General features: G+C 48.8%; 1 protein-coding gene and 1 pseudogene across 4 annotated transcripts in view; both read left to right on the forward strand.

Moving 5' to 3' along the window:
• Nucleotides 1-17,642, forward strand: part of ERCC3 (ERCC excision repair 3, TFIIH core complex helicase subunit) — a 45,868-nt gene that overhangs the window by 17,887 nt on the left and 10,339 nt on the right. For all 4 annotated transcript variants that reach the window (XM_036420292.2, XM_036420291.2, XM_036420290.2 and 1 more), the window contains exons 9-10: nt 3,782-3,966; nt 10,712-10,914. In XM_036420292.2, coding sequence (XP_036276185.1) covers nt 3,782-3,966; nt 10,712-10,914 — 388 coding nt within the window. The remainder of the gene's footprint in view (nt 1-3,781; nt 3,967-10,711; nt 10,915-17,642) is intronic.
• On the forward strand, nt 7,996-9,659 carry LOC118708825 (annotated as a pseudogene).

The following is a 17,642-nucleotide window of genomic DNA, read 5'->3' on the forward strand; positions in this document are numbered from 1 at the left end:
AAGCAGGAACGAAAAGAGAAACAGGATGAAAAAGGGTGAAGTGAGGAAGAAAGGATTGGCATAAAGGAAAGAAGGAGCTAGAGTAAAATAATAAGTAAAATTAGAATGTAAAACACTAATCCAAAAAAATTTAAAAAAAAATAAAGGTTAAAAATAAATAAAAGTAATAAAAATGGGAGAAGGGAAAAAATTTCTTAGTTTAAGTTAAAATAAAAAATAATAGTGAGATTTGTTCACTTGAGCTGAGTTTTAATGTCCCACGTGGGCTGGTTTAAGACCCCTCTCTCCTATTCTGCCTCCCTCGTCTCAGTTTCCTGTCAGGTAGTCAGCACTGTGTTGAAGTTCCCAGCGAACCGCTGCTCCTCTGTCTGTCTCCACAGCCTTGCTGTCAGCCAGGAGGGACCAATCTGCCAGCTTTGTTTTTCTGCTTTCAGTCGCATTTACACAGCCGCCTCTTTCTGACATGGCCTCCAGGTGGCGGTGTTTCTGCATTACGTAATTTCCAGGACCAAATGGCCCTTCAGCTCAGGCCCTAAGGGCTCCTGCAGGTATTTAGAATTTCTGTTTCCCTGCCCAGCTCAACGCTGGGTGTGGCTGCGCTGCTAGGAGAGGCCTGGTCTTCAGGAGAAAAGTCTGTTCAGGGCTGGAGGGATGGCTTCCTGATCATCTCTCCCTATTCTGCTCCCCAGCTTCCACAAAACCACGTTCCCCTGCAGCCTTGGTGAGTGTTTTTAATAGAAGGTCCTATGCACTGGGCTTAGCGAGTAAAAGCAGGAAAATTATAAAGACAGAGGAACCGTGCCGCTGCGCGTCTCATCCCCCGGCATCGCGTGGCCAGTGCAGAGCTTCAGGCTGCCTTTTGGGGTGCAGCCTCCCACGGCTGTGGGCTTAGATCTAGCGTCCCCCGCTGCCAGCAGCCTGTGGACCCCTTCCACTGTGCAGTGCTACACTGACCCCAAGGGGCATGGGCTTGTGCAGCGCGTCTCCTTCTGAGACTCTAGGCCCGGCTGCGCGCGTTTCTCCCTCCAGCCCAGACCCCAAGCCGTCTCTCTCCAGGCGACCTCTGACCTTTCCGTCCACAGATCGTCTTGCCATCTGTATTGTATTCACCAATTCCGGTTGGATGTTATTCATTTCAGCTGTTTCTTCTATCTGCTCTGTGACCAGGTGCAGGACCCATCTGCCTATTCAGCTCCCACCTTGTCTCACCCTGGACAAACTTTTTAGGAGCCCGCATCCAGGGAGGCTGGAGTCTTGGTGTTCATGGGTTCACAACTGAGGCAGCCGGTCCCTGGGCGTTGTGGTTGTGGGGTCCCAGGAGGTATCCGAAGTCTCTCCAGGTGGAGGTGAGGCTGGGCTCCAGTCACAGGCACTCTCTCTTCAAGATGGCGTGGTCTCTGCGGGAGAGCCGGCTGCCCTGGGAGAGAGTTCAGTGGTAGGGGAGCCTGGTCCGCCAGCCCCCAGCAGGCCTGTGGAATATAACTCGCTAGGACATTCTTGAAAGAGAACTTTGGCGATGGGGACAGGTCAGTATGTGCTGGGGCGGTGTGGGGGCAGAGGTGACTATACAGGGAGGAATTTTTAGGTGATAGATTGGTCTGTATCCAGATTATGGTGGTTACACAAATCTATACATGTGTTAAAGTGTGTGATAACTGCAAACTAAAGTAAATAATTTGGAAGATGGTAGGTGTTTGGTCAGATTGGATTGGAAAATGATGGTATAATCATATCATCTGCATTTGAAACGTGGGAAGGCTTGAGGCTTTCTGCCTGAATGTGGATTTAGTATGTTCATGCTGCTCTTTCACATGACCCAGTCCCAGAGGATGGCAGCCAGGCCTGAGATCGGCTCTGGAGATGAGGCTGTGCGGTGGGCCCACTCAGTCCATGTCCCTGGCTCTGGCTCTCCTCTGGTTGGGTGGGTAGAAGAGTGAAGCCAAACGGCTCTAAAGAGTTTGAGGTCAGGCCCTCAACAGAGTCGAGAGCAAATGTTAAGTAAGGGAATTCTAGCAAATTGGACCTTCTTGACTGTTAGGCTGTGCTTTTACAGATCTTCCAAAGGAGCCGTTAGGCCATCATATGAATAAGAAATTCTCAGTGCAGTGTTTGTATGTATGAAGTGGCTACTGGATGAGAGGCACTGTGCCCATTTCAAGTGTTTATTGAGAATCGTTAAAGGGGCAGCACTGTGCTTGGCATGGGACAAAGAATCACACAAGTAAATGTCAAACAACTACTGTGACATAATGTGCAGTGAAACAGGCCACACACAAGACGCACCTGCTGTGACTCCGTTTTCTGAAATTCAGACATCCTGACGACAAGCGTTGGTGCCTTGAGGGAGAGCCTTGAGGGTGTTGCCCGGCGGTCAGAGGAGAAGCTTTGGGTGCTAAGGTCACTCTAATCTTGACCTGGCTGGCTCTGCAGGTGTGTACCAGCCAGGTGCTTCAGCAGCTGGGAGTTCTTCCCCAGGGCAGCTGTCACGGCTGTCTGAGATGCTGCAGCCATGCCACTGGTTTGCAGACATTGCTCCAGGAAGGGTGTGTTGGGGCTCGAGTACCCAGCCGGGTCCAACTCGTGCATCCCTGAAGCCGGTAATCCCTGGGCCATCTGTAATGCTGCCTCCTGGGTCCCACGTTAGTACCACCATTGCCATGGCAATCATGTCCTGATGTGGGGAAGCTGGTCTGGAGTTCTCGGCTATTCTTTTGGAGCTACCCCAGACTCTGTTTGTTTCCCTTGTGTGTGTGTGTGTGTGTGTGTGTGTGTGTGTGTGTGTGTTTGTCTGCCACGTTATGCTGCAGTATGTGGGACACTAAGATCTTGTTTGCCTGGGGTTGGACAGTCTCTGCTGTTCACTGTTAGGTTCTGGTTCGTGTTTCGGTGCATTCTGACCTCGAATTCCTCAAATCATTATCAGCATTATCAGGTCTTACCTTTAACTGTGGTAAGATGAGCATTTTAACTTTCCTTCAGAGTACCGTTGACCCTTGAACAAATTCGGGGGTGAGAGGCGCCGGTCCTCGTGAATCAAAAGAGCCTCTGTCTAACTTAAGCTGGTCCTCAGCATGTTCGGTGAGATTCCCACCTCAGATAGAAAATGGAGTGGTGTCATGGAGCCACGCATTTTAAACTTGTGGTGTTCAAGGGCCAACTATTAGAATATGAAAAAGGTGAGCCCATGGAAACCTATAAATTGGGTCTTTAAAAGTAAACCTCATGCCCTTTTGTGTGTTTATTTTATTTAATTTGAAGATACAGTGTTCCAGAGAAAGGAGGAGGAGAAGTTGCTGCTCTGCCAGCTGGTTGGGGGCTGCGGAGGGGAGAGCTTCCTGAGCCTGGCTCGTCCCCTGCTCTCCTTGGTTTCTGGGGAGATGATGGAAGCCATGCAGGTCTGGCTCCCTTGGCTCCTCTGGTCTCCATGTGCCCAACCATCTTCCTGGAAACCTCAGTGCAAGCCTCAGGTGGCACATTCTCTGGCTAATTCAGAGCTCAGTGGCATGGTCGGTGTTGTAGTTCCCACTTCGAATTGCCACTGGTACTCTCAAGTAGGCAGAGCTGGAGCGCTCACAGGGAGCTCCCTGGCAGCTGCTCCCTTGCTCTCCTATCCTCCTTCTTTTTAGAGGTCTGGCTGTGATGATATTGAGTCCAGACAAGCTCCTGTGGTCCAGGAACCCGGGTCAGCCACGTATGTCCCGGGCCAAGGTGAAGTCCCAGGCTGGTGTGGTACTTGAGCATTTACACAAGTGACCGTGTGAATCACCTCTTGTTTCCCCAGCAAAGATGTTTCGACGAGTGCTCACCATCGTGCAGGCCCACTGCAAGCTGGGTCTGACCGCAACCCTGGTCCGGGAAGATGACAAAATTGTGGACTTAAACTTTCTGATCGGGCCCAAGCTCTATGAAGCCAACTGGATGGAGCTGCAGAACAACGGCTACATCGCCAAAGTCCAGTGTGCTGAGGTAGCTGCCCCCTTCCTTGCAGTCTCTTGGGGAGTGGCTCCTCCCGGGGTTCGGGGAAGTGGATCAGGTAGGTTCTTCCCAGGCAGATACACAGGTCAGGTCCTGAGCAAAATTGCTGCCATCTCCAGCACCCTCTGTTCCCTGTGAGCTGGGTGCTATTCTGCCACTTTATAGACGTGGGAAACAACCGCTGACCAGGGCATGCAGGGAGTGGCCAGGTGAGGGCGCTAATGCAGGCTGGCTTGGCTCCAGAGTCCACTTCCCTCCTTTCTGGGAGTGAGTACTCACCTTCATGGGCTGGTCCTACATGAGCAGTCATCCTGGCCACCCCCCACTGCTAAAGCCTAGTGGTCCCCAGAAGGCTTTGATCATTTTATTTCTAAGAAGTCATTTCTTCCAATATCCTATATAATAAAAGCCTAATAAGTAAATCATGGCGGAACAACTTGTCACTATGATGTGCACTCACCGCCAGGGGGCAGACACTTAATGCAGGAGCTGCCCCAGCCCGCAGGCACTAGGCAAACCAAGGTGGGTGCCAGCGGGGGCCCCCAATCACTTGCCAGTTGCCTCCCACAGAGGGAGATGACTGGTGGCAGGAGACGGAACCGACAAGCAGGCAGTGCCAGGCTGGCCAAAGCAGGTGCCAGCAGGGGGACCCTGATCACCCCATCAGTGAACCCACAGATTGGCCCTGATTGCCGGCCAGCCCTGGGGACCCTAGCCATGCATGAATTTCGTGCATTGGGCCTTTAGTTCTATAATGAATACCTACCTGCACAAGTATATGATAAAAATACATCTTCAAAATAAGTCTTCTCGGGAGGAACAAGAATTCTTTCTTGCACTAAAAATGACTTAGTGGTTAGAGTAGGGTGGCCTTTGTCAGGAGAGGGTGGAAAGGCCTGAGGGGTAAGGACGAGTGTGAGGACTGAAGGGTAGACTTGCTCTGCTGAAAACTTCTTGTCTCTGGTTGTGTCTTTGTAATCACCTAGCATCCCATGAGACAGAGCTGCCAGAATCTTGGGAGCCCTTTCCCTCCCCAGTTGCATCTCTCCTGCCTACAGCAGTGGCGCTGCTGTCTTGGGGCTGTTACCTGCTATGTATAATTTTTCCTGAACACGGTTGTTTCATTTTACCTTTTAAAACATGTTTATGGCTGAGACCGGTTTGGCTCAGTGGATAGAGCGTCGGCCTGCAGACTGAAAGGTCCCGGGTTCGATTCCGGTCAAGGGCATGTACCTTGGTTGCAGGCACATCCCCAGTGGGGGTGATGCAAGAGGCAGCTGATCGATGATTCTCTCTCATCGATGTTTCTAACTCTATCCCTCTCTCTTCCTCTCTGTAAAAAATCAATAAAAAATATATATTAAAACCTGTTTATGTATCTAAAAGTAGAAGCAGGTTATATATTTTTATGACTGTCACTTGCTCTATTTTTATTCCTTGCATAATGCATTATTTTTTGATGATGAACTGTAGCACTAGTTCATCCCTTTGATTTGCCCTGTAGTATCCCATTATACAAATACACCATAATTTGATATCCAATGGAATATTAGATAGCAGTGAAAAAACAAACCTTCCAATGTTGAGTTGTTTAAAGTTTTTAATAGCTTTATCGAAATTTAGATTGCATTCTGTGGCATTGACCTGTTTTAAGTAGATACTATGATTTATAACTTACTTGATTTTAGTTAATGATTTCCCACAATCTTGTGTTAGAACATTTCCGTTATCCCCAAAGTTACCTTGGCGATCATTTGCAGTGAAGCTTTGCTTGTACTCTCACTCTAGGTAGCCACTGATTTGTTTTCTGTCACTACAGGTTATAGCTTATGACATTGCTGCAGATGTTTTTGTGCCCATTTCCTGGGGCCCTCATGCCAGTGCTTCTCTAAAGCAGTGTTGTTCACACTGTGGACTGTGATATCACCATGTGGTGGGTCATGGTCAGGATAGAATAGAATCTACCAGGATGCATAGTATGTATTAAGGGTGTATATTGTTTCATAAAATTGTGTTTTGTGTGTGAATGTTTAGTTTGTGGTGTAACATAATCCACGTTTGTAGGCCACTGCTCTGGCAGGTGCACCTTGAGTAACACTGCTGAGGTGAAGGCTCCTTGGAGTGTTGCCTTCCTCGTCATGTACGGCAGACTTTCCCAGAGTGAGTGTGCCAGTTAACCCCCCTCAGGGTGGGTGAGGGCATGCCTCACCTCCACTGCCCAGTAGCTACTTGTTTTCTTTTAACTTTTACTAACCTGGTAAGTGTGAAATGGCATTTCTTTATTGTCTTATTTGTGTTTTCTGCTTTATGAATGACAATGAGAATCTTATCAGATAGTTATTAGCCACTTATGTTTCATATTTTATGAATTGCAGGATTTTAAACAATTTACTGTGAGAAAAGAATTGCTGTGGCTATAAAGAATGAGAAAATCTTGAAATTCTTATGGAGTCATGACAGGAGATGACTCAGAAACCAGGAAACATTAACAGCAAAACTCACGGATTTTCGTGGCACACAGCAGGTGGCAGCATGCTGTGGCTTGCGGTGCACATGTGGAAGTGCAGTGGTCCTGGCCAGAAACTCCATCTGTTAGGGTCCAGTGTGGAGCTCCCAGGGGTCATTTTGTATTGGTATGCAGCCTTGAGACCTTTGAAACTCCCAGCACATCAGTCAGTTTAGTTTGTCAGCAGCCCAAGCCCAGGGCCCAGCACAGAAGAGGCCTTCGGCAGTGTTACTATCAATCTTATTTGGGTGCTCAGATTGTTTTAGATGTGACCAACGAAGCACACCACTTTCATGCTGGCTTCTATGGCCAGATGACATGTCTCCATCATTATGAGAGCACTCCCTTGCTGTCTGGCCCAGCAATATATTCCTGACTCATCTAGTACTTGTCCTGCTCTCACCCTTTAATCGGTCATTTTCCACGGAGCTCTTTCAGTGGAGAATGTAATTTGCAAACCAAATTCTGAGTGTTAGGTGCATTCATTGCTACCAGGCTGTCATTGCTGGGCTCACTGAACAGGCAGAGCCAGGTAGTGTGTGTGCAGATCTCCGTGTGGAGATGGGTCCAATTGAGAGGTCCCTCACACCACTGGTGGGCAGTCTGGTGCCCTCATGTACAGCTGTTGTGAAAACAATTCCCTGCACATAGAGACACCGAAAGGTCTTATCAGCAAGCTAGATAAGATGCCTTCATGAGCCAATTAGTTAGGAGTCATCTTTATTTGTGCGGCCCAGTGGGAGGTGTTTCCCAAATTTCTGAGCAAAAACATACAGGAAGTTTCTCGCATTTATACCTTTCGAGTTTCTTTGCAGATTTCACAAACAGCTCTGTGTAGGTTATTGTTACAAACAGTTTGTAACCTTGAAAACCTAATGAATCAATACTTGGCATAAGATATGGGACTTATTATCAGTATTAGTCTATTACATCAGATGGCTAGCTTGCAAGGTCAGACAGCTAAGTTTTTATCTTTTTCTATTATTCAAACTAAAATAGTTACTTTACAGAATAAGAGACTATCTCTATAATAAAGAGCCAGGGTTTCAACCAAAGCTCGACCAGACCAGAAGTCAGTGCTGGGTTGCTGTGGCAACCCAAAGCTGATTGCTCTGGCTGCTGGTGCGGTGCCCCAGCACTGACTGCTGAGGGGGCTGTGAATCAGGACCAGAGAGGCCTGAAGAGAAGCAGGGACTAATCCATTGCCTCTGTGGCAGCTTTTGACCTCTCTTTCTCTCCCAGTCTGGTCAGCAGCCGCACCTCCATTTCTCTCCAGGCCTCCACCAGGGCTGCTGATCAACACTGCCTTTCTAATCAGGCCCCGTTGATAGGCCCAGAGATGCTAACTGGCATAGAAACCGACCAGTCAGAACCAAATTTGGGTGAAGTGTGAGGAACCAATGGCTGCCTAGGAGACAGAGCTTTTGATGCTGACTGGCATAGAAACTGACTAATCAGAACCAAATCTAGGAGCTTAGAGGTGTTTCTGTCCAGAAAGAAGGGTTGATTCAGCAATGGCCTTCACAAATCTACAGAAAGTGCTCATCAGTGACAACCTGGACCCCTGCTGCTAGAAGATCCTGCAAGATGGAGGGCTGCAGGTGGTGGAAAAGCAGAACTGAACAAAGCGGAGCTGATAGCCGGAGCTGCAGGACGGCGAAGGCCTATCGTCCACTTGGCCACCAAGGTGACCATCAGTGCAGCAGAGGAGCTCCAGTTGGTGGGCAGGGCTGGCACCAGGGTGGACAGTGTGGATCCGGAGGCCGCTGTGAGGAAGGGCATCCTGGTCGTGAACTCCCAGTGGAAACAGTCTTAGTGCTGCTAGTGCTGGGGAGCTCACCTGTGGGATGATCATGTGTCTGGCCAGGCAGGTTCCCCAGGTGACGGCTTTGATGAAGGATGGCAAATGGGACCGAAAGAAGTTCATGGGAACTGAGTTGAATGGAAAGACCCTGGGAATTCTTGGCCTGAGGAAGATCGGGAGAGAGGTGGCCATCCAGATGCAATCCTTCGTGATGAAGACTGTAGGGTATGACCCATCTTCATCTCACCAGAGCTGCCCCTGGAGGAGATCTGGCCCCTCTGTGACTTCATCACTGTGCACACCCCTCTCCTGCCCTCCACCTCAGGCCTGCTGAACGACAGCACCTTCGCCCTGTGCAAGAAGGGCCTGCACATGGTGAACGGCACCCGAGGAGGGATCGTGGACGGGGCGTCCTGCTCCGGGGCAGTGTGCGGGCACAGTGCTGGACGTATTCATGGAGGAGTCACCTCGGGACTGCGCCGTGGTGGACCACGAGAACGTCATCAGCTGTCCCCACCTGGGCGCCAGCACCAAGGAGGCCCAGAGCTACTGCGGGGAGGAGACATGGTGAAGGGGAGAGCCCTTGCGGGGGTCATGAATGCCCAGACTTTACCAGTGCCTTCTCTCCACACACCAAACCTTGGATTGGTCTGGCAGAAGTTCTGGGGACTCTGATGCAAGCCTGGGCAGGGTCCCCTAAAGGGACCATCCAGGTGGTAACGGATGGCTTATCCCTGAAGAATGCTGGAGACTGCCTGAGCCCCGCAGTCATGGTTGGCCTCCTCAAAGACGCTTCTAATCATGCGGATGTGAACTTGGTGAACGCCAAGCTGCTGGTAAAGGAGGCCGGCCTCAATGTCACCACCACCATAACCCCACTGTGCCAGGAGCGCAAGGATGCCGGGAAGGCCTCCTGAGCGTGGCTCTACTAGGTGCCCCTACCAGGCTGTGGGCTTTGTCCAGGACACCATACCTGTGCTGCAGACAGCAGAACTGCCTTCAGACCAGAGTGCCTCTCCGCAGGGGTCTGTCCCTGCTCCTGTTCGGGCTCAGCCCTCCAACCCTGCCACACTGCCTGCCATGATTGGATTCCTGGCAGAGGCAGGCATGCAGCTCCTGTCCTACCAGACCTTGGTGGTGACTGATGGGGAGACCTGGCACGTCATGAGCATCTGCTCCCTGCTGCCCAGCCTGGATGCTTGGAAGCAGCATGTGACCACGGCCTTTCAGCTTCATTTCTGACCTTGGGGCTCACCAGGACCAGCCTTGGGAGTTTTATGATCAACACTGAGAGGTCACATTCCCGGGGCTGACACCACTTATCTGGTCTGACCCTGTAATGACAACTTAATAAACAGGACACCCCCCCCCCAAAAAAAAAAAAAAAAAAAAAAAGAACCAAGTCTGGGTCAACTATGAGGCACCAATGGCTGCCAAGGAGGAGGAGCTTTTGACTGAGTGGAATAGAAACTGACCAATCAGAACCAAATTGGTCAGCAGGGGCGGACCGTTGGGGGCAAGATCAGGCTGTAGGGGAAAGTCATTGGGGGCGAGATCAGGCCGGCAGAGGAGGGAAGTTGGGGGTGAGATCAGGCAGGTAAGCAGAGGCAGTTAGGGGTGATCAGGCAGGCAGAGGCAGTTAGGGGCAATCTAGCAGGCAGGCAAGTGAGTGGTTAAGAGCCAGTGGTCTCAGATTGTGAGAGGGATGTCCAACTACTGGTTATCCCCCAAGGGGTCCCCAATTGGAGAGGGTGCAGGCTGGGTTGAGGGAACCCCCCTCAGTGCATGAATTTGTGCACTGGGCCACTAGTCTCCCTCCCTCTCCCTCTCCCCCTCTCTCTCTCTCTCTCTCTCTCTCTCTCTCTCTCTATATATATATATATATATATATATATATATATAAAAGCCTAGCCACTGGAACAGCAGAATGACTAAAACGACCAGAATGACTGGTGGCTATGACCCGCACTACAGCAGCCAACCAGCCTGATCCAGGCCTAATCGGCCCCTAACACCTCGATTGGGGGTGGGGCCAGCTGGTCAACCACCTTTGGCCTCTCTCCCCCACTGGCCTGGCCCAATCAGCCCCACCCGTGCATGAAATCATGCACTGGGCCTCCAGTCTAAAAATAACAGAGTTGACCTATGGAATAAGAGACTAAGAATAACAGAGTAGTTCAAACAGCAGTTTTCCAAAGGAAGGATTACTATTCTCCCTTCGAGCAGTGTTTTAGCGTGTGGAGTGCCCTGGCTGGTTTTGGTTTGTGTGGGTGTGTCTGTGCGTGTGTTTGTTTACAGTTGTATTGAGATATAATTTACAAACCTTTGTTTTAAAGTTAATTCTGCTAAATGAATGGTCTTCGCTAGTTTCTAATTGTGTAATATTTAAACTTACACACTAACCTATGATTCTTATTGTATCACAGGTTTGGTGCCCGATGTCTCCTGAGTTTTACAGGGAGTATGTAGCAATCAAAACCAAGAAACGAATCTTGCTGTATACCATGAACCCCAACAAATTCAGAGCTTGCCAGTTTCTGATTAAGTTTCATGAAAGGAGGAATGACAAGATTATTGTCTTTGCTGATAATGTGTTTGCCCTGAAGGAATATGCCGTTCGCCTGAACAAGTAAGAATTGAAAAGTTGAAGTTGGCGCCTAAGCCAGTTACCTTTCCTTTGTGAGAGTGCAGAGGTGCCTGGTTTTTCTTGAAGCTTTTAGGACTTCTAGGATCCAAAGGTCTGGTTCTGTGGCCCCAGCCCCAGGAACCAGGCAAGACAGAGGAAGGAGTAAGTGGTTGACATTAGAGGTTACAGTGTGGAAAAGGGAGCTGGGTCACCCTGAGCCCAGGGAGCGGGCACTAGAGTGATGCTGCTTTGGACCTGGACTCCCGAGGGTGGGCAGAGGTTGGCATTGGGAGTTTCAGACCAATGAGCACTGTGGGTTGTGATGAGGTCAGCCTGTATGGGCCAGGGACCAGGGAGGCAAGGCAGACTGGGCCAGCATCCCTGGGATGGCCTCCCATTGAGAAGGAGCTCCTTAGGACATATCGGAGTCCTTACCAGCCACCTGCCTGTGTGTAAAGACTGGCTATTGTAAATCCCCTGCCCTGGCGAAGGATGAGGACTGTGCTCCTGCTGCAGTGGGCCTCCAGGGCGTGTCCGTGTAGCGGGAGGAAGGCCCTTTCTGCAGGCAAGCCTTGTTCTTCCTGTGGGGTGGCAGGATGGAGGCTAGGATCCCTGTAGACCAGCTTCTCTGGGGCAGGCTGTGATTGAATCCTCACCTCACCCTGCAAGGAAGTCAGTTGCATTGTTCCCATTTTATAGATGACAAAGCTGAGACAAAAATTAAGTTTCTTAAATTTCTAAAATTGTACCTTTAATTTATTTTTTAATTTTTATTTATTATTTTAAATATATATTTTATTGATTTTTTACAGAGAGGAAGAGAGAGGGGTAGAGAGTTAGAAACATCGATGAGAGAGAATCATCGATCAGTTGTCTCCTGCACACCTACTACTAGGGATGTGCCTGCAACAAAATTACATGCCCTTGACCAGAATCGAACCTGGCACCTTTCAGTCCGCAGGCCGACACTCTATCCACTGAGCCAAACCGGTTTCGGCTATTTTTATTTTTAAAAAAATAAACCTTTTATTGTTGATAGTATAAAGATCTTATTTTTTATTTATTTATTTATTTATTTTTTTATCAGAGTAACATAGTAGTTAACATGTTAAACGCCATGTCAGTCACTGACATGTTAGTGACTGACACTATACTTTCCGTCTGGAAGACAAAACAGGCTGGGCGCTTAACATGTTAAGAAAAACCACAGTTCGTGTATCAGTCTTATTCCCCAAAGACAGCCACCTTCTTTTTATTTTTTAAATTAATTTATTTTTAATTTTTTAAAATCTTTACTGTTGAGAGTATTACAGGTGTCCCTCTTTCTCCCCCTCTACTGTGCCCCTCTACCCAGTTCCCACCTTGCCCCAGTCCTTCACCACCCTATTGTCTGTGTCCATAGGGAATGCCTATATGCATCTAAGGTCTTTGATAAGATGGTGAAGGCCTGGGGTGGAGTGCAGGGGCAGGTTAGAAGGGGTCAATTGTGGGGGGGAGGTGACATATGTAATACTTTAAACAATAAAGATTTAAATAAAAAAACAAACATATACACAAAATATCTTTGATTAATCTCTTCCCACCCACTTTCCCCTTTCCCTTTGAGATTTGTCAGTCTGTTCCATGCCTCTGATTCTATTTTATTCATCATTTTATTTTGTTCATCAGATTCCTTGTTCAGTTATTTTCATTTTTAGATTCAATTGTTGATAGTATACATAGTGAAATGGTTATGTATTTATTACCATTTTATTGTTCTTATTTTATTTATTTTATTTTAATCTTTTTTTCCTTCTTCCTTTTCCTCAAGAATATCCTTCAATATTTCATTGCAATACTGGTTTGGTGGTGATGAGCTCCTTAATTCTAAATGGCAGTTTTGCTGGGTAGAGTTATCTTGATTGTAGGTTTTTGCTATTCATCACTTTGAATATTTCTTGCTACTCCCTGTGGGCTGCAAAGTTTCTGTTGAGAAATCAGCTGACAGTAGCTCCCTTGGAGGTAAGTGATTGATTTTCTCTTGCTGATTTTGTCTTTAACTCTTGGAATTTTAATGTTGATTTCTTGGTGTGGGCCTCTTTAGTTTCCTCGTTTGGGTCTTTCATCAGGTGAGGGAAATTTTCTGCCATTATTTCTTTCCTTTTATAAAAAATATATATTTTTATTGATTTCAGAGAGGAAGGGAGAGGAAGAGATAAGGAACATCAATGATAAGAAAGAATCATTGATCAGCTGTCTCCTTATACTGGGGATTGAGCCTGAGACCTAGGCATATGCTCTGACTCCGGGAACCAAACCGCAGCCTCCTGGTTCATAGGTCACCCCTTAACCAATGAGCCATGGCAGCTGGGTTCTGTCATTTTTCTTCAAATACGTTTTCAGTATTTTGCGCTCTCTCTTCTCCTGGCACACCTATAATGAGAATGTTGGTACGCTTGAAGTTGTCCCAGAGGCTCCTTACACTCCTCATATTCTTTGATTTTTTTTTTTTCTTTTTCTCTTCTGATTGGGTATTTTTTGCTTTCTCATATTCTAAGTCGTTGATTTGATTCTTGAAATCCTCTACTCTACTGATGAATCCATAAACTTCTTTATTTTAGTTAGTCTATGCTTAATTTCTGACTATTTCTTTTTCATGTCTTTAACATTCTCACTAAGATTCTTGAAGCTCTCATTAAGATCCTTGAGTAACCTTATAACCATTGTTTTGAACTCTGTATGGAGGAGTTTGCTTTTTCCATTTCCTTCATTTGTAACATGTTATTTTGACTGCTCCCCTGTTTGTTTCTATGTATTGGGTAGAGCTGCTATGTCTCCTGGAATTGGCAGAGTGGCCTTATGTAATAGGTGTCCCGTAGGGCCCCATGGCTCAGCCTCCCCAGTCACGTGAGCTGGGCACTCTAGGTGCACCCATGTGGGCTGTGTGCACAATCTTGTAATTGAGCCTCGATTGCTGTTGGCATCACTGGAAGGAGTTGACCTCCGGGCCAATTAGCTGTGAGGACCCGCTGTGACTACAGGGGAAGAGCTGCTGTGCGGGAGACGCCCTAGGGAGCAGGACTTGCTTCAGTGGGGCCTTGGTGCTCACTGAGTCTGCCCTTGTGTGTGTTGCTTGTGGGTGTGTAGAGCTGTAATATGCTGTGGTCTGAAGCTGTCCACCAGGTGCACAGGCTCGGGGGCCTCCAGGGAGGGGCAAAGTCAACCACTGCCTGGGACCACCTGACAGGAGCTACAGAGAGATCTGCAGATAGGCATGGAAGTGCCCAGGTGAGGCCCAGCTGTGAAGCAAGGCAGTGTGGTGCTAGAGCTAGGTCTTGGGTTTTTTATTTATAGGTTTGGAGTACACTGACACCAGCTGCTGCCTGTTTAAGAGATTTTAGGAAAGTCTGAAGCCTGAGCCAGAACAGGCCATATGGGAAAACTGTTGCAAACAGCTTGGGTAGAGCTGCAAGTTGGAATGGGATGGATTCTCGGGGAATTACCAGGGTGGGAATTACCTGCCAGCACACCATTTCTCGGACTAGAACACTGCTCGGTGAGCTCCCTCTGACAGCATCCTGTCCTTCCCCGACCGCTTCCCCGTTGGGAGCCCCTTCCCTGTATCGCAGGTCTCCTCTTTCTTGGGCACTCAGTTTGAAGGACATCCTCCAGTAGATTTCTGAGGGAGAAAAATTGTTTGAGACTCCTTGCAAATTATTTATTCAGCTTTATACTGACGAGTAGTTCGGCTGAGCCTCAGAATGCTAAAGGCAGGCGCAGCTTGATGGGGCTTCCTTTGTGACTGCTGGGAGGCCTGGTGCCCTTCTGGTCCCTCTCTGCGCAGGATCTGCTGTAGTTCCTGTTTCCTTCGCTCAGAAAGCTTTCAGAATCTTTTTAGAGATTTCAAAACTATATCTAGTGTGGTCATTTTCTTTCATTGTGATGGGCAGTCTTTAACTCTTTTTTGGTTAATCCTCACCTGAAACACATTGATTGGTTGCCTCCTGCACACCCCCCAACCGACCGGGCCTGGGGTTCGAACCTGCAACCCAGATATGTCCTCTTGACTGGGAATTGAACCTGTGACCCTTCAGTGCTTGGGGCCAATGCTCTAACCACTGTTTCTATGTATTGGGTAGAAACAGGGCCATTAGACCTTTTTAATATGAAAACTCACGTTTTAGTTGTAAGAATTTCTGTTTTTTTCTTTGTTAACTCATCTTCTCTGTTTTTTTCTGTTCTTTCTTTGAATCCCTGTTGTAAGATGTTAGATCTTTGAACAACTTCCCCAGTTCTCTTTTCTCTCCCTTTGTCTGCCAGCCCTTCTGTTAAAGCACTTGTTAATTTGCAGAGCTCTTCCGTGCTGACTGTTCCTGTTTCACGCAGTGTCTTCTCTGGGCTGGGGAAACTTTGACAGTTCTGTCCCGGCACTGTCTCTCTTCTTGTCACGTCTTATTGTTTTGATTGCTCCACCTCTGTCTGCAGAGCCCCTCTGATTTTTGGTGACCTGTGGCTGTATTTCCTTGTTTAAGAGTCAGTCACAGTTAGGCTGGCTTCCCTTAGCCACCAGATGACATCCCTGGTCACCAAAGCAGTACGTGCATGTTGAAGTTACCTTTACCTTTTCTAGAAGTTGTACCACATCACCCAGTCATGACTTTCATGGATACCATTCCTTCAAATAAAATAATTTGGTATTCACAGGAAAAAAAGAGCCAGTTGCTAGAAAGCTGATTGGCCTTTCTGAATCACTTTGCCGACCTGTGGACCTCACCGTGCGTGACCGGGCAGGAGCGTGGTGACTCATGAAGAGATTTAGAAATGCCAGTAGCTCTAGGTCTCCTTTCTTGGCAGGACAGTTTCTCCAGAGAGGACTCTCCGGCTCTCCTTGCTTCCAGCTTGCGGGGGAGAGCGAGAAAGGGATGCCCTTCGTTCTCCCCTTTCAGTCTCACCTCTGCCTCAGCCTCCAGGTTTCTGCCAGGCGGGAGGAGGCCCACCTGGCTGCTGGGAGTGGGGCCTCCCACTGCTCCTCCTTCAGATACTCGGCCAGCCCTGTCTGCTGTCGGCCCCGTCCCCTTCCCAGGCCACTGGCCACGTGTTCGCAGTAAGCTTGTCTAGCTTTCCCTCCTGCGGGTCTGGGCGTGCTCCCTCTCCGTGTGCTGACTTCCACCACATTGCTCACCGTCTGCGTGGCTCTCCTCCCTTTGCCCTTTGAGTTTCTCTTTAATTCTGCACGGTGACCGTGTCAGTGTGAGAGGCAATAAAGCAATGCGTGTGCTTACCGTGTCATTTAACAGCTGTCTTCTCTCTCCCCGCCCCACCCCCATCAGTGCTCCATCTGGATTCTCCTGGAGCCTTCTTTAGGGCCCTGCCCTGTGCCTGCGTTCACACACCCCTGAGGCTTGTCCTCTGGTTGCAGTCCCCTGAGACCTGCTGGTCAGGAACACGCAGTGCCCAGCTCTGTAGAATCTGCCTGTCAGCACCATGGAGGGCAGCCGTTCATGGCTCTTAAGGATACTGGAAAGATCATTACAACTTTTACTCCCTTTCTTGTGTACCTCTGGCCTTTAAGTACATGAAGTGCTTTGGCTTGTTTTCTTGCTTTAAAATGATCCTGTGGGTCCTGGGCATGTGCTTAGGACTGAGGTGGTGGTGGTGGTGGGGGTGTGTGTGTCTCTGAGCCCTGGTTCACCCAGCCTCACGAAGAAAGGAGTAGATGACGCCGAAACCGGTTTGGCTCAGTGGCTAGAGCGTCGGCCTGCGGACGATTCTGGTCAAGAGCATATACCTTGGTTGCGGGCACATCCCCAGTAGGAGGTGTGCAAGAGGCAGCTGATCGGTGATTCATTCTCATCGATGATTCTAACTTTCTACCCCTCTCTCTTCCTCTTTGTAAAAAAATCAATAAAAATATATTAAAGGAAGACAGACAGACAGACAGACAGACAGACAGACAGAAAGAAAGAAAGAAAGAAAGAAAGAAAGAAAGAAAGAAAGAGTAGGCGTCACTCGGCACTGTGCAGGAGAGACGGGGGTTGTTCGGTATATGAGGTGAGAAAGATGCCACTTTGGACCCTGACGGCTGGATCTGACTCCCAGCAGCTCCTCTTAGCTGAGCCCCCTCAGGAGTGCTGTGTACCTCCTGCCTCCTCTCGCTCTGCCCCGTGAGCTCACCTGCCACCACCCGCCTCAGGAGTCCTGTGCTCACATCTAATCGGTGCTCGGCTTATGTGAGGGCTCTTCTGTTTCATTCCTGTGTGGGGAGTCCTCGGAAACAGGGCTCACCATCGTGGGTAGTGTCTTGCGATGGGGGAGAAGGAGGAGGAGGAGAACCACATAAAGCTTGGGTGTAGAGAGACAGGTGGTTCTGAAGAGGGGGTTTTCCCAGCATGACGCACAGAGGAAAGAACAAGGTTTGTGTGGTGCCTGAACACTCTTGTAGGACAGGCTTGCAGTGTTTGGGGCGACCCGAGGCCATCCACCTGGGTGTCCCTCTGTCCCAGGCCCCAGCCCGCGTCCCCAGGGCAGGGTTTTGCTCTCGGCACACCTGTTCCCAGTCAGCAGCATAGGGCTGGGAGCGTGTGGCGGGCAGAAGTGGTGCTTCTGAGCCTCCATGTATGGCCTGAGAGGTGGACGTTTACTTGGGTTCAGCCTCTTCAGTCTCCTGCTCTCAGTTCCTCATGTGAAAGCAGGGAACATGAAACCTACCTTTCACAGGCAGGACTGGGCAGGGGTGTGTGGATTTTTCCAAC

The sequence above is a fragment of the Pipistrellus kuhlii genome, unplaced genomic scaffold (genome assembly GCF_014108245.1).
Source record: "Pipistrellus kuhlii isolate mPipKuh1 unplaced genomic scaffold, mPipKuh1.p scaffold_m20_p_66, whole genome shotgun sequence".
Taxonomy (NCBI): Eukaryota; Metazoa; Chordata; class Mammalia; order Chiroptera; family Vespertilionidae; genus Pipistrellus; species Pipistrellus kuhlii.